The sequence below is a fragment of the Engraulis encrasicolus genome, chromosome 1 (assembly GCF_034702125.1).
Source record: "Engraulis encrasicolus isolate BLACKSEA-1 chromosome 1, IST_EnEncr_1.0, whole genome shotgun sequence".
Classification (NCBI taxonomy): domain Eukaryota; kingdom Metazoa; phylum Chordata; class Actinopteri; order Clupeiformes; family Engraulidae; genus Engraulis; species Engraulis encrasicolus.
This window is the reverse complement of record NC_085857.1, coordinates 37,459,734-37,474,156: the sequence shown is the minus strand read 5'-3', so window position 1 is coordinate 37,474,156 and position 14,423 is coordinate 37,459,734. Positions and strand designations below refer to the sequence as shown.

Sequence of the window (14,423 nt, the reverse complement as noted above, 5' to 3'; positions counted from 1 at the left end):
TTTTGTTTGTTTCGGAACTTTATTCGCTTTGTCTTTTAAATAAAGAAAAGGCCTAAGAAATGGCAATAACTCTCAGGCGGTTGGCTTGCATAGGGAGGTGGAGGAGTGACCTGAGTAAATTCCTCTTACATTTTAGAAGTTAGATATTTTTTTCAAATCGTGCATTAAGAGCATTATTATATGGTGTGACGTCATCGGTCGAATGCTCCATTCATTTCAACGGGGCTCCCCAACGTTCGCACGTCTGTTATTTTTCGATAACGGACGGGTTGGTCTATAACAGACCGCTGTCAATGGCAACAAGACTTTTCACTGCTAAAGCGACTTTTCAACAAGACTCTAATCAGCTGCTGTGATAGACAACACCTGTTGTCCTGGCTACCTAGCTGTTGCCTAGCGGTGTTCCACAACGGCACTGTTTTGTTTTGCGCAGCAACAATCTTAACATGAAATAGGCCTAAGGAAATGTCCCCGCCATGTGTGAATCATTTAAGTATATCCATATAATAAGCGGGTTAACTTTCGGCGAGTCGGTCGCTTTGTGGAATAGCAGCACTTCAGAGAGAACAAGACCCCTCCGCTCCGCGTCGGGGTCTAAAGATTCTCTCTGTCGTGCTGCTATTCCACGGTAGCGACCTTCTCGCCGAACGTTAACCCTTACTTAAAGAATACAAGGCTCAAGTAGAAAGTCTCAATGTTAATCGACCACCACCCTCATGGGGTTGAGCTTACAGAGGGAGATGGCGGAGCAACCCGAGTAAATTCCTCTTACATTTTAGAAGTTTGTTACTTTTTTAAATTGTGAATTAAAGACCATTAAAAGAATACAAGGCTCATAAAGAGACCACGGACAATCGACCACCACCCTCAGGCGGTGAGCTACAGAGGGAGATGGAGGAACAACCAGAGTAGTCATTTTAGAAATTTGATATTTTTTTAAATCGCTCATGAAGAGAGCACCACGGACAATCGTCAACTACCCTCATGCAGTGAGCTTACAGAGGGAGATGGACGAGCCTTGGGAAAAGATCCAGAAGGCGGGGTAGACGGCCTCTTGGAAGGGGAAGACGAAGGTGTGGAAGGGGTAGGCCCGAGTAGAAGGGGTACGCCCGTCCACAGAGTAGAAGGTGGCGCTGCCCGCGTCACAGTCCAGCAACACGCCCACGCGGCTGGGGTTGGGGTTCTGCAGCACTGTCTCGGCGCTGTCATGCCACGCCGACAGCTTGACGTTGAACCACTCCACGCACCAGGAGTCGGCGTTGCGGCCCAGGCGGCTGGCGGGGCCCTTGCGGTCCACTCGGCCGTAGGCCAGGCCCAGCCCGCAGAAGTTGTTGCTGCTCATCTTCACCTGTGAGGGGAAGGAGGAATGAGGAGATGTTGTAGAAGACAACTCAAGCAACTTATCAACTGGTTATCTTCACCTATGGTGAACACATGGAGATCTTGTGGAACACATCTTCGGGGCCCACCTCTGGCCCAGTAAACAATAAAACGGACATATATAGTCAACAGCAACACACTCACAACTATAATTTTAACTATTATTTTGATTTTTAGAAAATGATTTCAAGGCCAACTGAATTAGCCTGATTAGCATCGACTTTCAAATCTCTGAGACTTGGTCTGACCAAGAGCATAACAATTAACATTTCTCAAACGGCATGGTTGACCTGCCTCCCTTGATTTGCTAATGGTTGTTTGCGTCCCGGCAAAGTAGGAGGAGTTACGGAATTTTACGTAACTTGCATTGCTCTTGACCTGACTAGTGGCAAAGCTGAAGGTGTTGCTACACTAGGAGGGCACGGCCTGGCTAACTTGGAATGCCCTTACCGTACGCATCCATTAATGCGTCTTGTTATCGCAGCTCGACGTATTGGATACCCCAGTGTCGACGTACTGCTACAACAGCTCGCGTGACCCGGGAGTTATATACAGAAAGTATATCAATCTACATTTCTAGCCGTTTTTATCGATGTAGCAAACCAACTGCCCCTAAATTACAACTCAATATGCTCTTACCGACCTCGGCACGTGTTTTTTTCACACACAGCTTGACCTCGTCTTGTTATGCTATGGTCGAAATCGAACATAATAATTTGAACCCAGGCACCATAAGCACATGCATCATAGATGTTTGTAGTCTATATTTTGTACATCCTAAAGTTCGATAGCTGTCAAAAATCTACTTATACGGAGGGAAATGCACCTTCTTGATGACCACAGGTATCATGGGACATCTTCATGTGCTCAACAGTCATTGGGTAACGCAGTCCGTCAGCCGTGGCCATTTGCAGAACTTTGGGGAGAGCTCAACTTTTTGACGTGCCACCGGACCCACGCTTGCCGTACCAGAATCCCAACATGCTTTGCGAGTCCGGTAACGACGATCTGCCGCATTTCATTGAAAATGAATTAAATGCGTTGGTACGGCTTGCGTCAAATTGAACAATGGATGAGCACCGTTAGGCCCCACAGTTCGAAAATCTCTGTTATAGAAGATACTGAAAGGGATCCCTAGTGTTCTACACCCATGCTCATCAACTGCTGCTGGTGCTCACCTCCCAGTAGTGGCGTCCGCGCTCGAAGCCCTTGGAGCAGAGGACCTGGGAGCAGACGGAGAAGCGCTCGGGCCCGTCTGGGTAGGGGCACGGCTCCTCCGCCACCGAGGCCTTGGTGAAGTCCTCCGACAGGCCGATGCGCTTGTGGGCCGACCTGGGATCCAGCTTCAGCACTGTTCCAACTAGAGGTGGAGAACATAATGTGAAAGTATCCACAATATAGATCTATACAACGGTAATGATGTCTCTTATACAGGAGAGATGTCTGGAGTGATGTTCATCCACATTAATGGTGGATGAACATCACGATGCCACGGAGTACCCAGACATGCTCAATTTTTCTGTACCCATTAAGATGACAAATAAAAAGATATTCTGTTCCACATTCTAAATATCATCAACAATATAAAATGTAATTAAGTACTCTCAGCAGTTTCACGGCAACATCCCAACTTACATTTTAGGAGGTCACTTCTTTTCACAGCATTGGACACATCCCGAGGAACAGAGGGGGGTTCACCTGTGGAACATATTAAACAGACTAAATACCTCGAATGCATAATTTCATAACATTGCATTACACTTACAGATAATACAGGGTATTGGTTACAGTCCCTGGAGCAGTGGGGATAGGTGCCTTGCTCAAGGACACTACAGCCATGGTGGTAGGAAGGGACTGGTAAGGATTGAACCTGCAACCCCCCCCTAACAATTACACCACGGCTGCCTCCCAGCAGGATACGGACATTAAAATACTGCTGTTGACTGTTGGTTTTCCCCGTCTGCTTGGTATGATGCCATGCGAGTTAAATGTTCTGTTAACCCATGTACAATGAAATGTTCAATACCTCCAATTATATAAGATAGCCTGTCAATATTATTAAAAAAGAAAAGAATAAATAAATGCCCCTTGCCATGACACCAGTTGAGAGCAATGTTTTACTAATCAGCAGAACAGCAGATACAATTCCACAAGCTAGATGCAGGTTGTACCTGCTGAACTGGTTGATATTTATGTGTGGTAATATAGCGGATGAATCAGCGAACGACTTTGTGGCAACTATGGGAACACATTGTTTTTGTGTGCTCGACAACAATGCAACAGAGTATTCTGCGGACACACTGCTTGCGAAGATAACATGCCTAAATGAAGGACTCTAAAAGTAACGATACACCGTACAACTGTTTGTTGGGCAATCACATATTTGGCTCCTAGTTTTCTGATGGAACGATTGAAAAAAATGTTGTCTGATGTGGATCTAAATTCTGTTGATAAGTGTTAAATGAGTAATGATAAGTAATGATAAACACCCCAAGCGACATCTTATAGTATCGCTGCCAAAAACATTGCTCAAAACATTGCCCTTTGTATCATTATCAAGGCCAAAGGGCATGGGCACACTGGTATGAGCAACTTAAGGGTGCATTAAAAAGGATTTAATCAGTAATCTTAAGTACCTGTGCATTGTTAGGGCAATGACACAGGCAACTGCACCATCAGTTGGTCTGTTGGAACAATTTGTGACTGACATTAGACCACACATTTTTCCTCAGGGAAACTTAAAGGACCAGTTCAGTCAATTTCAATATGCTGTTGTATTGCTCAGGCTACCCTTGACTTGTCAGTACCCGGTGATGCCACATTTTTCGTCTCAGCCCTTTCCGAGATATGAGCAATTCTAATGGGGGCAGCGTTTGTTTACATTTTTAAAAAATGAAACATAAGCCAACTTAAAATATTTTTCCAAAAGGTACTGCTGTTTGCTAGTTGTCTGCTGATGTTTTATAACCTTTTGGATGTTTTTGGGAATAATGTTTTTTTTTTTTTTTTAATGTAAACAAAGAGCTGCCCCATTACAATGACCAGGATCTCGGAAACGGCTGAAGAAGAAGAAAAAAAAATCTCAGGCACTGACAAGTTCAGGGTAGTGTGAGCATTACAACTGCATGTGGAAATTGACTGAACTGTCCCTTTAAATGATCAGCATAGGCCAGCAGAGAGAACACATCACCAGTCATGCAAGAACCAGATCTGAACATGTTGCTTTACTTTTTTTTATTATCATTATTGTGGTACGTTAGTGTGATGTGACTGCTATTAGTGTGTAACTATTTGTAAGGACATGCATTGACCAGGTTTTAATGTGTGTGTTTTGTTTGATAGCTTCCTGCCCAGGGACCACAGATGCAAATTAGCTTTGTAGCTAACTCTGGTACTGGAGTTGTCCTGTACATGGCCCCTGTCAAATAAACCAACAAACTAAACTAAACTAAACGTACCCAGATTATCTGGTGGGCATGGATCACCGGCAGGAACCCTGGTGGATGGATCAGGTTTGGGTGTCTTTTCCTTTTTCTTTCCTTTATCTAGGGATGAAGAACAAATGGTAATGAACATACACAGTCATAGGAAAAAGTTTGTACACCCTTTGAAATGTCTTACTTTTCTGTTAAAATTGGTCATACAACATGGTCTGATCTTGTATCTTGTCTCCCTCTTCTTATCCCAGAAACCTTGTTGAAGAGGGGTAGTTTTATAAAGAAGAGGGAGACAAAATACATCCAGATTGTTTTATTAAAGTTATTGCGTCTAACTGAGGGTTAAAACCTATTGAATGCAAGGGTGTACTTACTTATGCCTTGCCGTCCTGTGAATGTTTACATCTTAAGGCCAGTAAAAATATAATAACATGTAAATGTTTGGGTGGAATTAGTTAAAGCAGACCCTGATTGTTCCTTCTTGTGATTCCTGGGAAGACCAGACCATGTTTTTTGACCAATTTTGACAGAAATGTAAGAAATTACCTGAAGAGGAGACCAGATGCAAAAGTTTAGAGATATTTTAAGAAGCAAAAAAGGGTCACACACATTTTCTACGTTTACACAACATTTTTAATTCCAAATTAACAACTCAGAATTAAATAGTTTCGTTGAGTTTACTTTGACCTTTCATTTAATTCCGAATAGTGAGGGGTTTACGTGACGTTTTCAAAGCAGAATTAAGCTTTATTCAGAATTAGGGCTGCATGATTATGGAAAAAATCATAATCACGATTATTTTGGTCAAAATCGTAATCGTATTATTAATCACGATTATTGATTTTTTTGCAGATTTTTTTGGAAATTACAAGATGATATATAACCAAGAATGAATTACATACGGGATGAGCAAAATAAAATGAATTGTAATAATTATGTAAAGGCAATAGCATGACAGCATGTCAGCCTGTCAGTATGTTCTGGCTTCAAGGACGCTCTCAAAGGTTAATTCCGTTAAGTTAATTCCGAATTAAATGTCTTATGTAAACATAGCAATTGTGCGTCAATGACTGTTCAATGTAGTGTAGCAACAATGTTTTCGTACAACTGGCCTTCCTCAGTTCACATGGCAAAAATATGTACAATGCGTTTTAAAAAGGTGTGTGCTTGATTGCATCCACCTGCCACATCATTTCAGAAGGTGCATAGGTAATCAAACCTGGGATGGCATTCTCGAAAGCGTCTTTGCTAACGATGGTAGCAACGTCCTTCGTAAGGGCAACTCAACTCTATCTCAACAGCGATGCTCACCACTAAATCCAAGGGAATGTTGTTACGTCTTAAGACGGTTAGCAACGACAAGAATCGAGAAACTGACCTCTGGTCTCATAAAGTTTCAAAGCAATAAGACATTGTTCACACCTACGTACTACACATATGGATATTTTTGAAAAATGCCTTGGTTTTGGTCTCCCAATTACACGTAAATGCTCATTTCAAAAGTCATTTAAAAAAAATCCGATTTAGGGGGCCAAAACGCACTCACCACAAAGGAGTTTTTATTGTTATCCACATGTCCACATCATCATCCACAAGTAAACAGAAAAAATATCCGCACTCAGCACATAAATACACGTTCTAAATCAATGTACACCTTCAAAATCAAATCCATCAGCTCACAACACAGACTGCTGGACACCTTAATCATGAAGAGTGTTATGCAAACCGTGAAAACAAAAAAGCCGATTCAAGTATGGCACAACACTACAAAATGAATGAACGTTTGGAACAACGACTTTGCAAGAAAATGTAAAAGAGGAGTTCTTACTTTGGTCTCCCTTGGGTGTCTTGGGATTCCCTGGCTTCTTCCCTGAAATAGTAATGCGAGAAATGCACAAGTGATGAAAATGGTTAATGACAATTAATTTTAAAAATGTTAAGAACACCTTTTTATTTATCACTACACTTAACATTGTGCAAACTAAGATGTCTATGGTAGTACTAGTGTAGTATACACAAACAAGGAAAAATTGTATGGAACAAATTTTTATTATTACTCATTTACATAAATTATTTATATAAAAACATATTTGCCATGTATGCTATACTCCTGAAAGTCGCCCCTTTTGGTTTTCTCATGCAGAATTATCAGGTAAAACTAGTATGAATAAAGTGCATTGTACATGGCATTAACAAATAATGTGTTTGACACAATTACGGTCTTCGTATGCTTCATATGCTGCTTGTAGTTTTTATTGATATTTTTATGAAGCATATCAAGAAAGTAAATGTTCGTATGGGCAGGTTCACGATAAAATACCTGGTGGGTGGTGGTGAGGTGGTTGGTGGTGAGGTGGGTAGTGGTGAGGTGGTGGGTGGTGAAGTGGGTGGTGAAAAGGTGGTTGTTGGAAATGTGGGTGGTAAAGAGGTGGGTGGTGAGGTGGTGGTTGAAATCTGCCGTTGCCCGCCCTGAGGGAGGCTCCTGGACTGGGAGACCTCATGTTCCTGGGGGGACCTCCTGCTGAGACGAAGAGCATACAGTAACTAGCCTCCCTCACAGCATTGCAGTGGTTGCCATACACAGGCCATTCTGTGGTGCAGCCACAATTTTTCAATAATAATCCATTGAATTGCATTGAATTTTTAAGTCAGTTCCTGGGCCGAATAGGTCGCTACTGGAATGGGCCTGCCTTACAGGATGACTGACACCAAAATCAGTCATTGACTGGCATCAGGTCATCTGAGACAAGGCCACGGTCATTCACCGCACGCACGCATGCACGCACACGCACGCACACACTTCGAGTCACTGTGCCAGTCATACTGAAACAGCTTATACTGCAGCTTGTACGTATAATATCAGCAAATATCAAAAGGTGATTGTAATCATGGCCAATTGTGGATAATTCTAGTCAAAGACCAACTCACCTCTGCCACCTCTCTCAGGAGGCCCTGGTCGCAGAGTAGATCCTTCAGGAGGGTCACTTGAGACTAAGAAAGGAAGACAGGTCAGTAGTCTGATGAAAAAAGGATGCCTCACCATAGACCACACCCAATAAAGGTATGCATAATTATCGTAGGGTAATTCAACACCCTTAACATCCAGAGGGCTTTTTTCAGAACGTGGGAGTTTACACACTTACTCAAGTAAGTTAGCATGGTGCAAAACATGTAGAAGAGCTGTCTAACGAGGTTGTGAGGTTCCTGTGTAGGATGGTGGCCAGAGTAGGTATTGCAACTATGCTGCTCATTGAAATTGCTGCCTATTTCCAAATTAGAGCTTTTTGTGAATATTTACTGAATAAACTGATAGTTGCTAGTATGACTAAAGTACAGTAAGTTTTGCAGCTGAAACAATACTGAAACCATTTTAAGACCAAGTTTACCTCTTAAGCTAACGCCATGTTAACTTACTTGGGTTAGGGAGTAGACCACACTGATTTTAAAGCAGGTGTGTCAAAAACATTGTTCAAAAGTAAAAACCCTGTCATAGTTTTCTCTTCAACAAGAGACTTCACTGAATAATTGGTCTACCCATCTTGATTACTTACTACGGTCAGCTTACCAAGAGCTTGTTAGAACAAATTTCTGGCAGGGTTTTTACTTGTATTAATTACGTACATCAGTGGTTCCCATAGGCAGAGCTACTGCCGGGGAGTCACAGACAGAAGGTAGTAAGTTTGGGAAAAAACAATTACACAAATTGAGAATATAATGATTTTTTGCCCCCACACAACAAAACATACGAATCACATGTAACACAGACAACACAATAATTAATGCACGACGTACAGTGACGCATCACAAACTAACACACCACAAATGACACAGACAACACACAGCAAGATTATAATCGATGATTATGAATAGACATCAAGAGAGTATATCGAGTTAATAATACATTTTCACCTTTGCCAAGAACGTCCCTCTCAAAATCTGCAATATTTGTAAAGACATTCAGAAATGTTTTGCAAAAGATGTACAGGTACATTATCCAATACATGCATGCATTCATTAATTCATGCACACATACAAAACATGAGCATGCATGGCCGCACAAACACACACACACACCTGGTTTAAGAACTGAAATGCGACTCTCCACTGGCGTTGCCAGGATCTTGTTGAGAAGGTCCTTCACAGCCACTACAGACGAGTGATAGGCGATAACTGCCTTTGAGTCAACATTTACTTTCGGGCAGTACGGCTCAAAGTTGGCATTGGCTGGCAGTTCCACTGAAGCCTATCAGAAAACAAAAGACAAGGATGTAAGGTAAAAGCAAACAAAGGAGCATATGTAAGTTCTGTTACACAATAAACTATAGATGCTTCCCAAAACATAACATAATGGAAAAGCTCAAAAAAACAAACAAAATGAGCTTATTTCCAAAAATGGTACAGTATTGCTTTAAATGGTATTTGTGGAAATAAATGAACCTTTCCCATTGTATTTTTGGAGAGGGCCTGAAAGGTCCGGTGCAGTACAAGTATAGTATGTACCATTATGTACTTGCACTGTTGGATAGGGTTAGGGATGCACAGTGTAAATACATAATACTACACGCCGACACGTATGGAGCAGATGCGCTAAAAAGAAGCTTAATTGTTATCTTTATACTTTATGTTTTTCACCTGCCCAGGGACTACAGGTGGAAACTAGCCTCTGAGCTATAAACTAATTCAGCACATGTAGCTCCAGTCATTGTCCACCACACCATATACTTTATATAGGTCCAGGCCATATATTCAAGATTCAAGAGCTTTTTATCGTCATTGACGAAAAAATTTGACAACGAAGTTGTGTTAAAGAATACACTGTTCAAGTATTCCAGGGCCGCTGCAACTAGAGCACTGCCAATAAAATATAATTAAAATATCATGAAAAAGTTGATTTATTTCCCTAATTCCATCAATAATGTTTAGCTTCAAATGTGGGCAATGCATCTACAATGAAAATTAACCATTAAAACCAACCATTTAAACTATTCAATTATTCATTAATTTATTTCTTTTTGGCCTTCCAGCTAAAAACATGAATTGAGGAATTGATGAAATATTGATGGAATTATGGAAATTAATAAACTTTTTCATGATATTCTAATTATATGGCCAGGACCTGTACCTGCAGGAAAGATAAAGTGTCCGCGCTGGTCAGGAGGCGGTTGATCTCAGCTTTGGTCTGGGTCATCTTCTGCACGTTCTGGCCAAACTTCTTGAGGAGCGACTGGAGCTTGGCCTGGCCGCTCTCCATCTCCTTGTCCACGGCCTTCAAGGCCTGCTGCTCGTCCCGGTCGATCAGGTCCCGGATCAGCTGGTACTCGGCGCTCAGCATCTTCTTACGAGCGTTACCGTCATCCTACAAGCACACAATGAACAGGGAATAGAACATTATGTTACAGTCATCCTACAAGCACACAATGAACAGGGAATAGAACATTATGTTACAGTCATCCTACAAGCACACAATTAACAGGAAAAGAAAGCGTTAGACATTATGTAACCGGCATCCTACAAGCACACAATTAACAGAGTCTTTAGGGAATAGAAATGATTAGACATTATGTAACCGGCATCCTACAAGCACACAATTAACAGAGTCTTTAGGGAATAGAAATGATTAGACGTTATCTTACCGTCATCCTACAATAATAAAACAAGAGCTACTGGAGAGGCCCTGCCATGGCCAAACAGTAGGGCACTGCTCTACCATGCGGCTGACCCGGGTTTGATTACCGGCCCGGGTCCTTTGCCAGCCCTTCCCTGTCGCTCTCTCCCCACCTTCACTGTCCGATCATAAATATAGTAAAAATCACCAAAGAAATACATTTTAAAAAGAAGAAAAAAAGAGCTATTGGAGAGAGGTCATCCTGGCTCCCCTGGTCAAATGTAGACAGCCATGGCCTAATGGTTAAGGAGATGGGCTTTAGATCAGAGGGTTGCAGGTTCAAATCCCACCCTTCCACTCCCTATCGCACTCCATGGTGGGGGTGCCCTTGAGCAAGGCACCTAACCCCATACTGTTCCATGGACTTAAACCAATACCCTGTAAATAACTGTAAGTCACTTTGGATAAAAAGAACATCCGCTAAGTGTAATGTAATGTCATGTAATGTATGACTTGGTGCATGTTTGGCGAAACGGGCAAATCGCTGAGTACCTGGCCCAACAGAATTATTATCAGACCACTGTAAAGCTGAATAACCATCCGTGTCCAACCACCCAAGTCATGAATCATGTCAATCAAGGCATGGCAATGGCTATGTGATTTGCTTTAATTCTGTTAAAGGATAACTCCTGCCAATTTCAATATGCTGTTGTATTGCTCAAGCTACCCTTGACTTGTCAGTACCCGGTGACGCTGCATTTTTTTTGGCTCAGCCCTTTCCGCAATCTGAGCTATTCTAATGGGGGCAGATTTTGTTTAAAAACAAAATAAACAAGATTAAAAACTTTCTTAACAGAAGTCTACTCCAAATGTGTTTCCAAAAGTTATTGCTGTTTGCTAATTGTCTGCTGATGCTGCATAAACTTTTGGATGTTTTTCGGAATATATACAAATGTTTTTGTTGTTGTTGTTTTTAAAGGGACACTGTGTGAGATTTTTAGTTGTTTATTTCCAGAATTCATGCTGCCCACTCACTTATGTTACCTTTTTCATGAATACATGCCACCAGCATCAAATTTTAAGTATTCATTATGACTGGAAAAATTGCACTTTTCTTACATGAAAAGGGGGATCTTCCCCATGGTCCGCCATTTTGAATTTCCAAAAATAGCCATTTTTAGCTGCAAAAATGACTTAGTAAACTCTCATGCAAAAATCAAATTTGGCAATAGGCAACCCAATTTCAATGAGCAGCATAGTTGCAGTACCTTTTTTGACCATTTCCTGCACAGTGTCCCTTTAATGTAAACAAACACCTGCCCCCATTACAATGACCAGAATCTTAGAAAAGAATGAAGAAAACAAAAATCTCAGCTAGTATACTGACAAGTCCAGGGTAGTGTGACCATTACAACTGCATGTTGAAATTGGCTGAACTTGGCCTTGCCAAGGCCAACCGGTAGGGCACTCATCTGCCATGCGCAGGGGCGGTTCTAAGGGGTGGCAGGGGGTGGCATTTGCCCCCCAAGAAATATGATTTGCCACCCCAATTATGAGCCCTGATTGTGACCAATAGCCTTAATGCTTGACATAATTTCAGACATAGAACTTTAGGTTGCAGGGTTTCACTTTAAGGGATTCACTGTATCACATAAGTGTATGTGTCAATTGTATAGCGTTTATAATTTTGCCTTAGTGTAGGAGCATGCCCCCCTGAAATACACTTCGCCACCCCTTTGCCACCCCAAGAATAAATGTCTGAAACCGCCCCTGGCCATGCGGCCGACCTGGGTTCGATTGCCGGCTCGGGTCATTTGCAGAGGCCTCCCCGTCTCTCTCCCCATTCGCTTCCTGTCCACCTCTGACGCCGCCCTATCATCAATAAAGTCGTAAAAGACCAAAAAAAAAAAATCTAAAAATGTTCTGGAACTGTTCTACCTGATGAGGATCCAGGGGGATGGGAAACATTTCATGGTTCAAGCCTAACTAAATTAAGTTTACGTTGTTAGACAATAAGTACAGAGTATACTTCCCCCCCCCTACAACCTTACCTGCAACTGCAGTTGCTGTTCCTTCATCTGAGCCATGACGATGTTGTTTTTGTCGATCTTCCTACTCATGACAGTAAGCATGCCCTTCAACTCGGTCTGAGGAAGAACACAAACATAAATGTCCAAAAAATTACCTCTCTAATTTATAGCATTAGCATACAATAACATTTCAGTGGGAGAGAACTTGTTTGAATGTGCATGCATATGCATGCACAATGTAGCCTAGATCACTATGAACTTATGGGGAAAAAACATGTAGTCTACCTGTTTGCATGACAGAAAGAATAGCCTACCACTCAAGTAAGTGGATGCCCAGTGGAAGTCAGTGGATGCCCACTTGTTTGGATGTATCTGACAACATCAACACATAGGCCTAACTTCAGCTGGCATGCATATATGCACCCGATAACTGACCAACCTCTTTCTTATCCCGTTTCTCCTGAGGTGATGTGTAGTCACAGCCTCGGTGCACCTGCTGCAGGCAGGCACTGCAAATACTACAGCCGTGCGTCTGGCAGAAGAACTCCATGATCTTGCAGTGGTCCTGGCAGATTCGCTCCTGGAGATCTCCCAGTGGCTCGGCCAACTGGTGGGAACGAAAAATTGGGTTCTCCTGGTGCGGCTTGACATGCTCGACGCAGAACGAAGCCATGCAGGTGAGGCAGGTCTTAAGCGCGGCGGCCTCCATGCAGGTGTCACACTTGACGTCCGGTTCCTTCTTAATTTTCTTCTCCTCCTCGCCGCCGTCGTCTAGGACCATTTTGGAGAGGTCCAGCTCCGAGGAAGAAGACCTGAGTTTGAAAGTCGCCACCACGGCGCTTATGACCGTGTTTTTCTTCAGTATGGGCTTGGTCTCGTACTGGTGGCGACACTGAGGGCAGAACAGCAGAAAACTTTCCTTCCAAGTCTCGTCCAGACATCCCTGACAAAAGTTGTGGCCGCACGGGATAGTGACGGGGTTTTCGAAGGTACACAGGCAGATACTGCAGGTGAGCTCGTCCTCCAAGCTGAGGAGCGATGGCAAGTCCTCGGCCATGGCTGCTGCTGTAGCCGCCGTCACTCAGTCAGAGTTCATCTGCGGACAGCTGAAAGCTACGTAGGGGAAAGGGAGAAACGAAACTTAAATGGAAAACGAAACTTATCCTATTGGACGGCTAGCAACGGCTACGGAAGTTATGCAATTATGAACACTGCAATTATGAACACAAACTATATGGCTATAATAAACAACAAATTGAGCAACAATGAACAAATTGAACAATTGAAACGTCTAAAACTAACAATGGATGTTATTAGGCTACTTGCCGTCAGTTTAGTTTGTAATAAGGCAGCCTAACTGTCTTAACAGTGCAGGTGAAATTAACATTGTTTTGTTTATGATTATGGTAAACTGAATTGCTAGTGATTCGAAATATTAACTTCTTTCATCATATTAGATTAATTATTTCCACTAATGATATTTGCAATGAGTTCATATATTGAATGAAGAGTTAAGACCTACCGAAGTTGCCGTGGCGTTCTCGGGCGGCAGGTGACGGTTATTGAAACGAACGACAAAAGAGTCAGCTGAGAGATGATGCGCCTAGGAGGAACCAGAGGAGGAACCGACCTCGTAAACTCAGGTGTGTCGGTTATTAGGTCATCCGCAGCGCGTCTTAAAGACGTACGGTAGGCTAAAAAGCTGTAGAGCAGTAGATGTAAGACAAAAAAACACTAGGAAATATAATAAATGATATGTAAAAAGACAGCCTAATAAAACATTTTTTTCACATCTGATAATGTTTCCATTTCGACATTGTTGTTCCACAACTTGGCACACTGCACATTGCTTGGTGGTTGTTCTTCTTATATGGCATTAATATTTAATTTCAGTAAAAAAGCCCAGCTCTCCTCGCGCGTCTGTCTCTACTGGTGTGTGTGTGTGTGTGTGTGTGTGCGCGCGCGCGCGTT

General features: G+C 42.4%; 1 protein-coding gene across 4 annotated transcripts; it reads right to left on the bottom strand.

The window, feature by feature from the left end:
* On the bottom strand, positions 1–14,072 carry trim25 (tripartite motif containing 25). Of its 4 annotated transcripts, none has more exons than XM_063201535.1 (13): positions 13,975–14,072; positions 12,892–13,565; positions 12,474–12,569; positions 9,940–10,173; positions 8,892–9,060; positions 8,727–8,753; positions 7,746–7,808; positions 7,138–7,338; positions 6,646–6,687; positions 4,839–4,925; positions 3,016–3,078; positions 2,559–2,740; positions 1–1,348 (listed from the first exon to the last, which is right to left on the bottom strand). In XM_063201535.1, the coding sequence occupies exons 2-13, from the start codon at positions 13,507–13,509 to the stop codon at positions 983–985; spliced, it is 2,148 nt and encodes a 715-aa protein (XP_063057605.1). In that variant the 5' UTR covers positions 13,510–13,565; positions 13,975–14,072; the 3' UTR covers positions 1–982. The 4 variants fall into 4 exon arrangements, with proteins under 4 accessions (XP_063057605.1, XP_063057614.1, XP_063057622.1 ...); XM_063201544.1 differs by having other exon boundaries at positions 7,138–7,335; XM_063201552.1 differs by lacking the exon at positions 8,727–8,753.
* Positions 14,073–14,423: the final 351 nt, after the last annotated feature.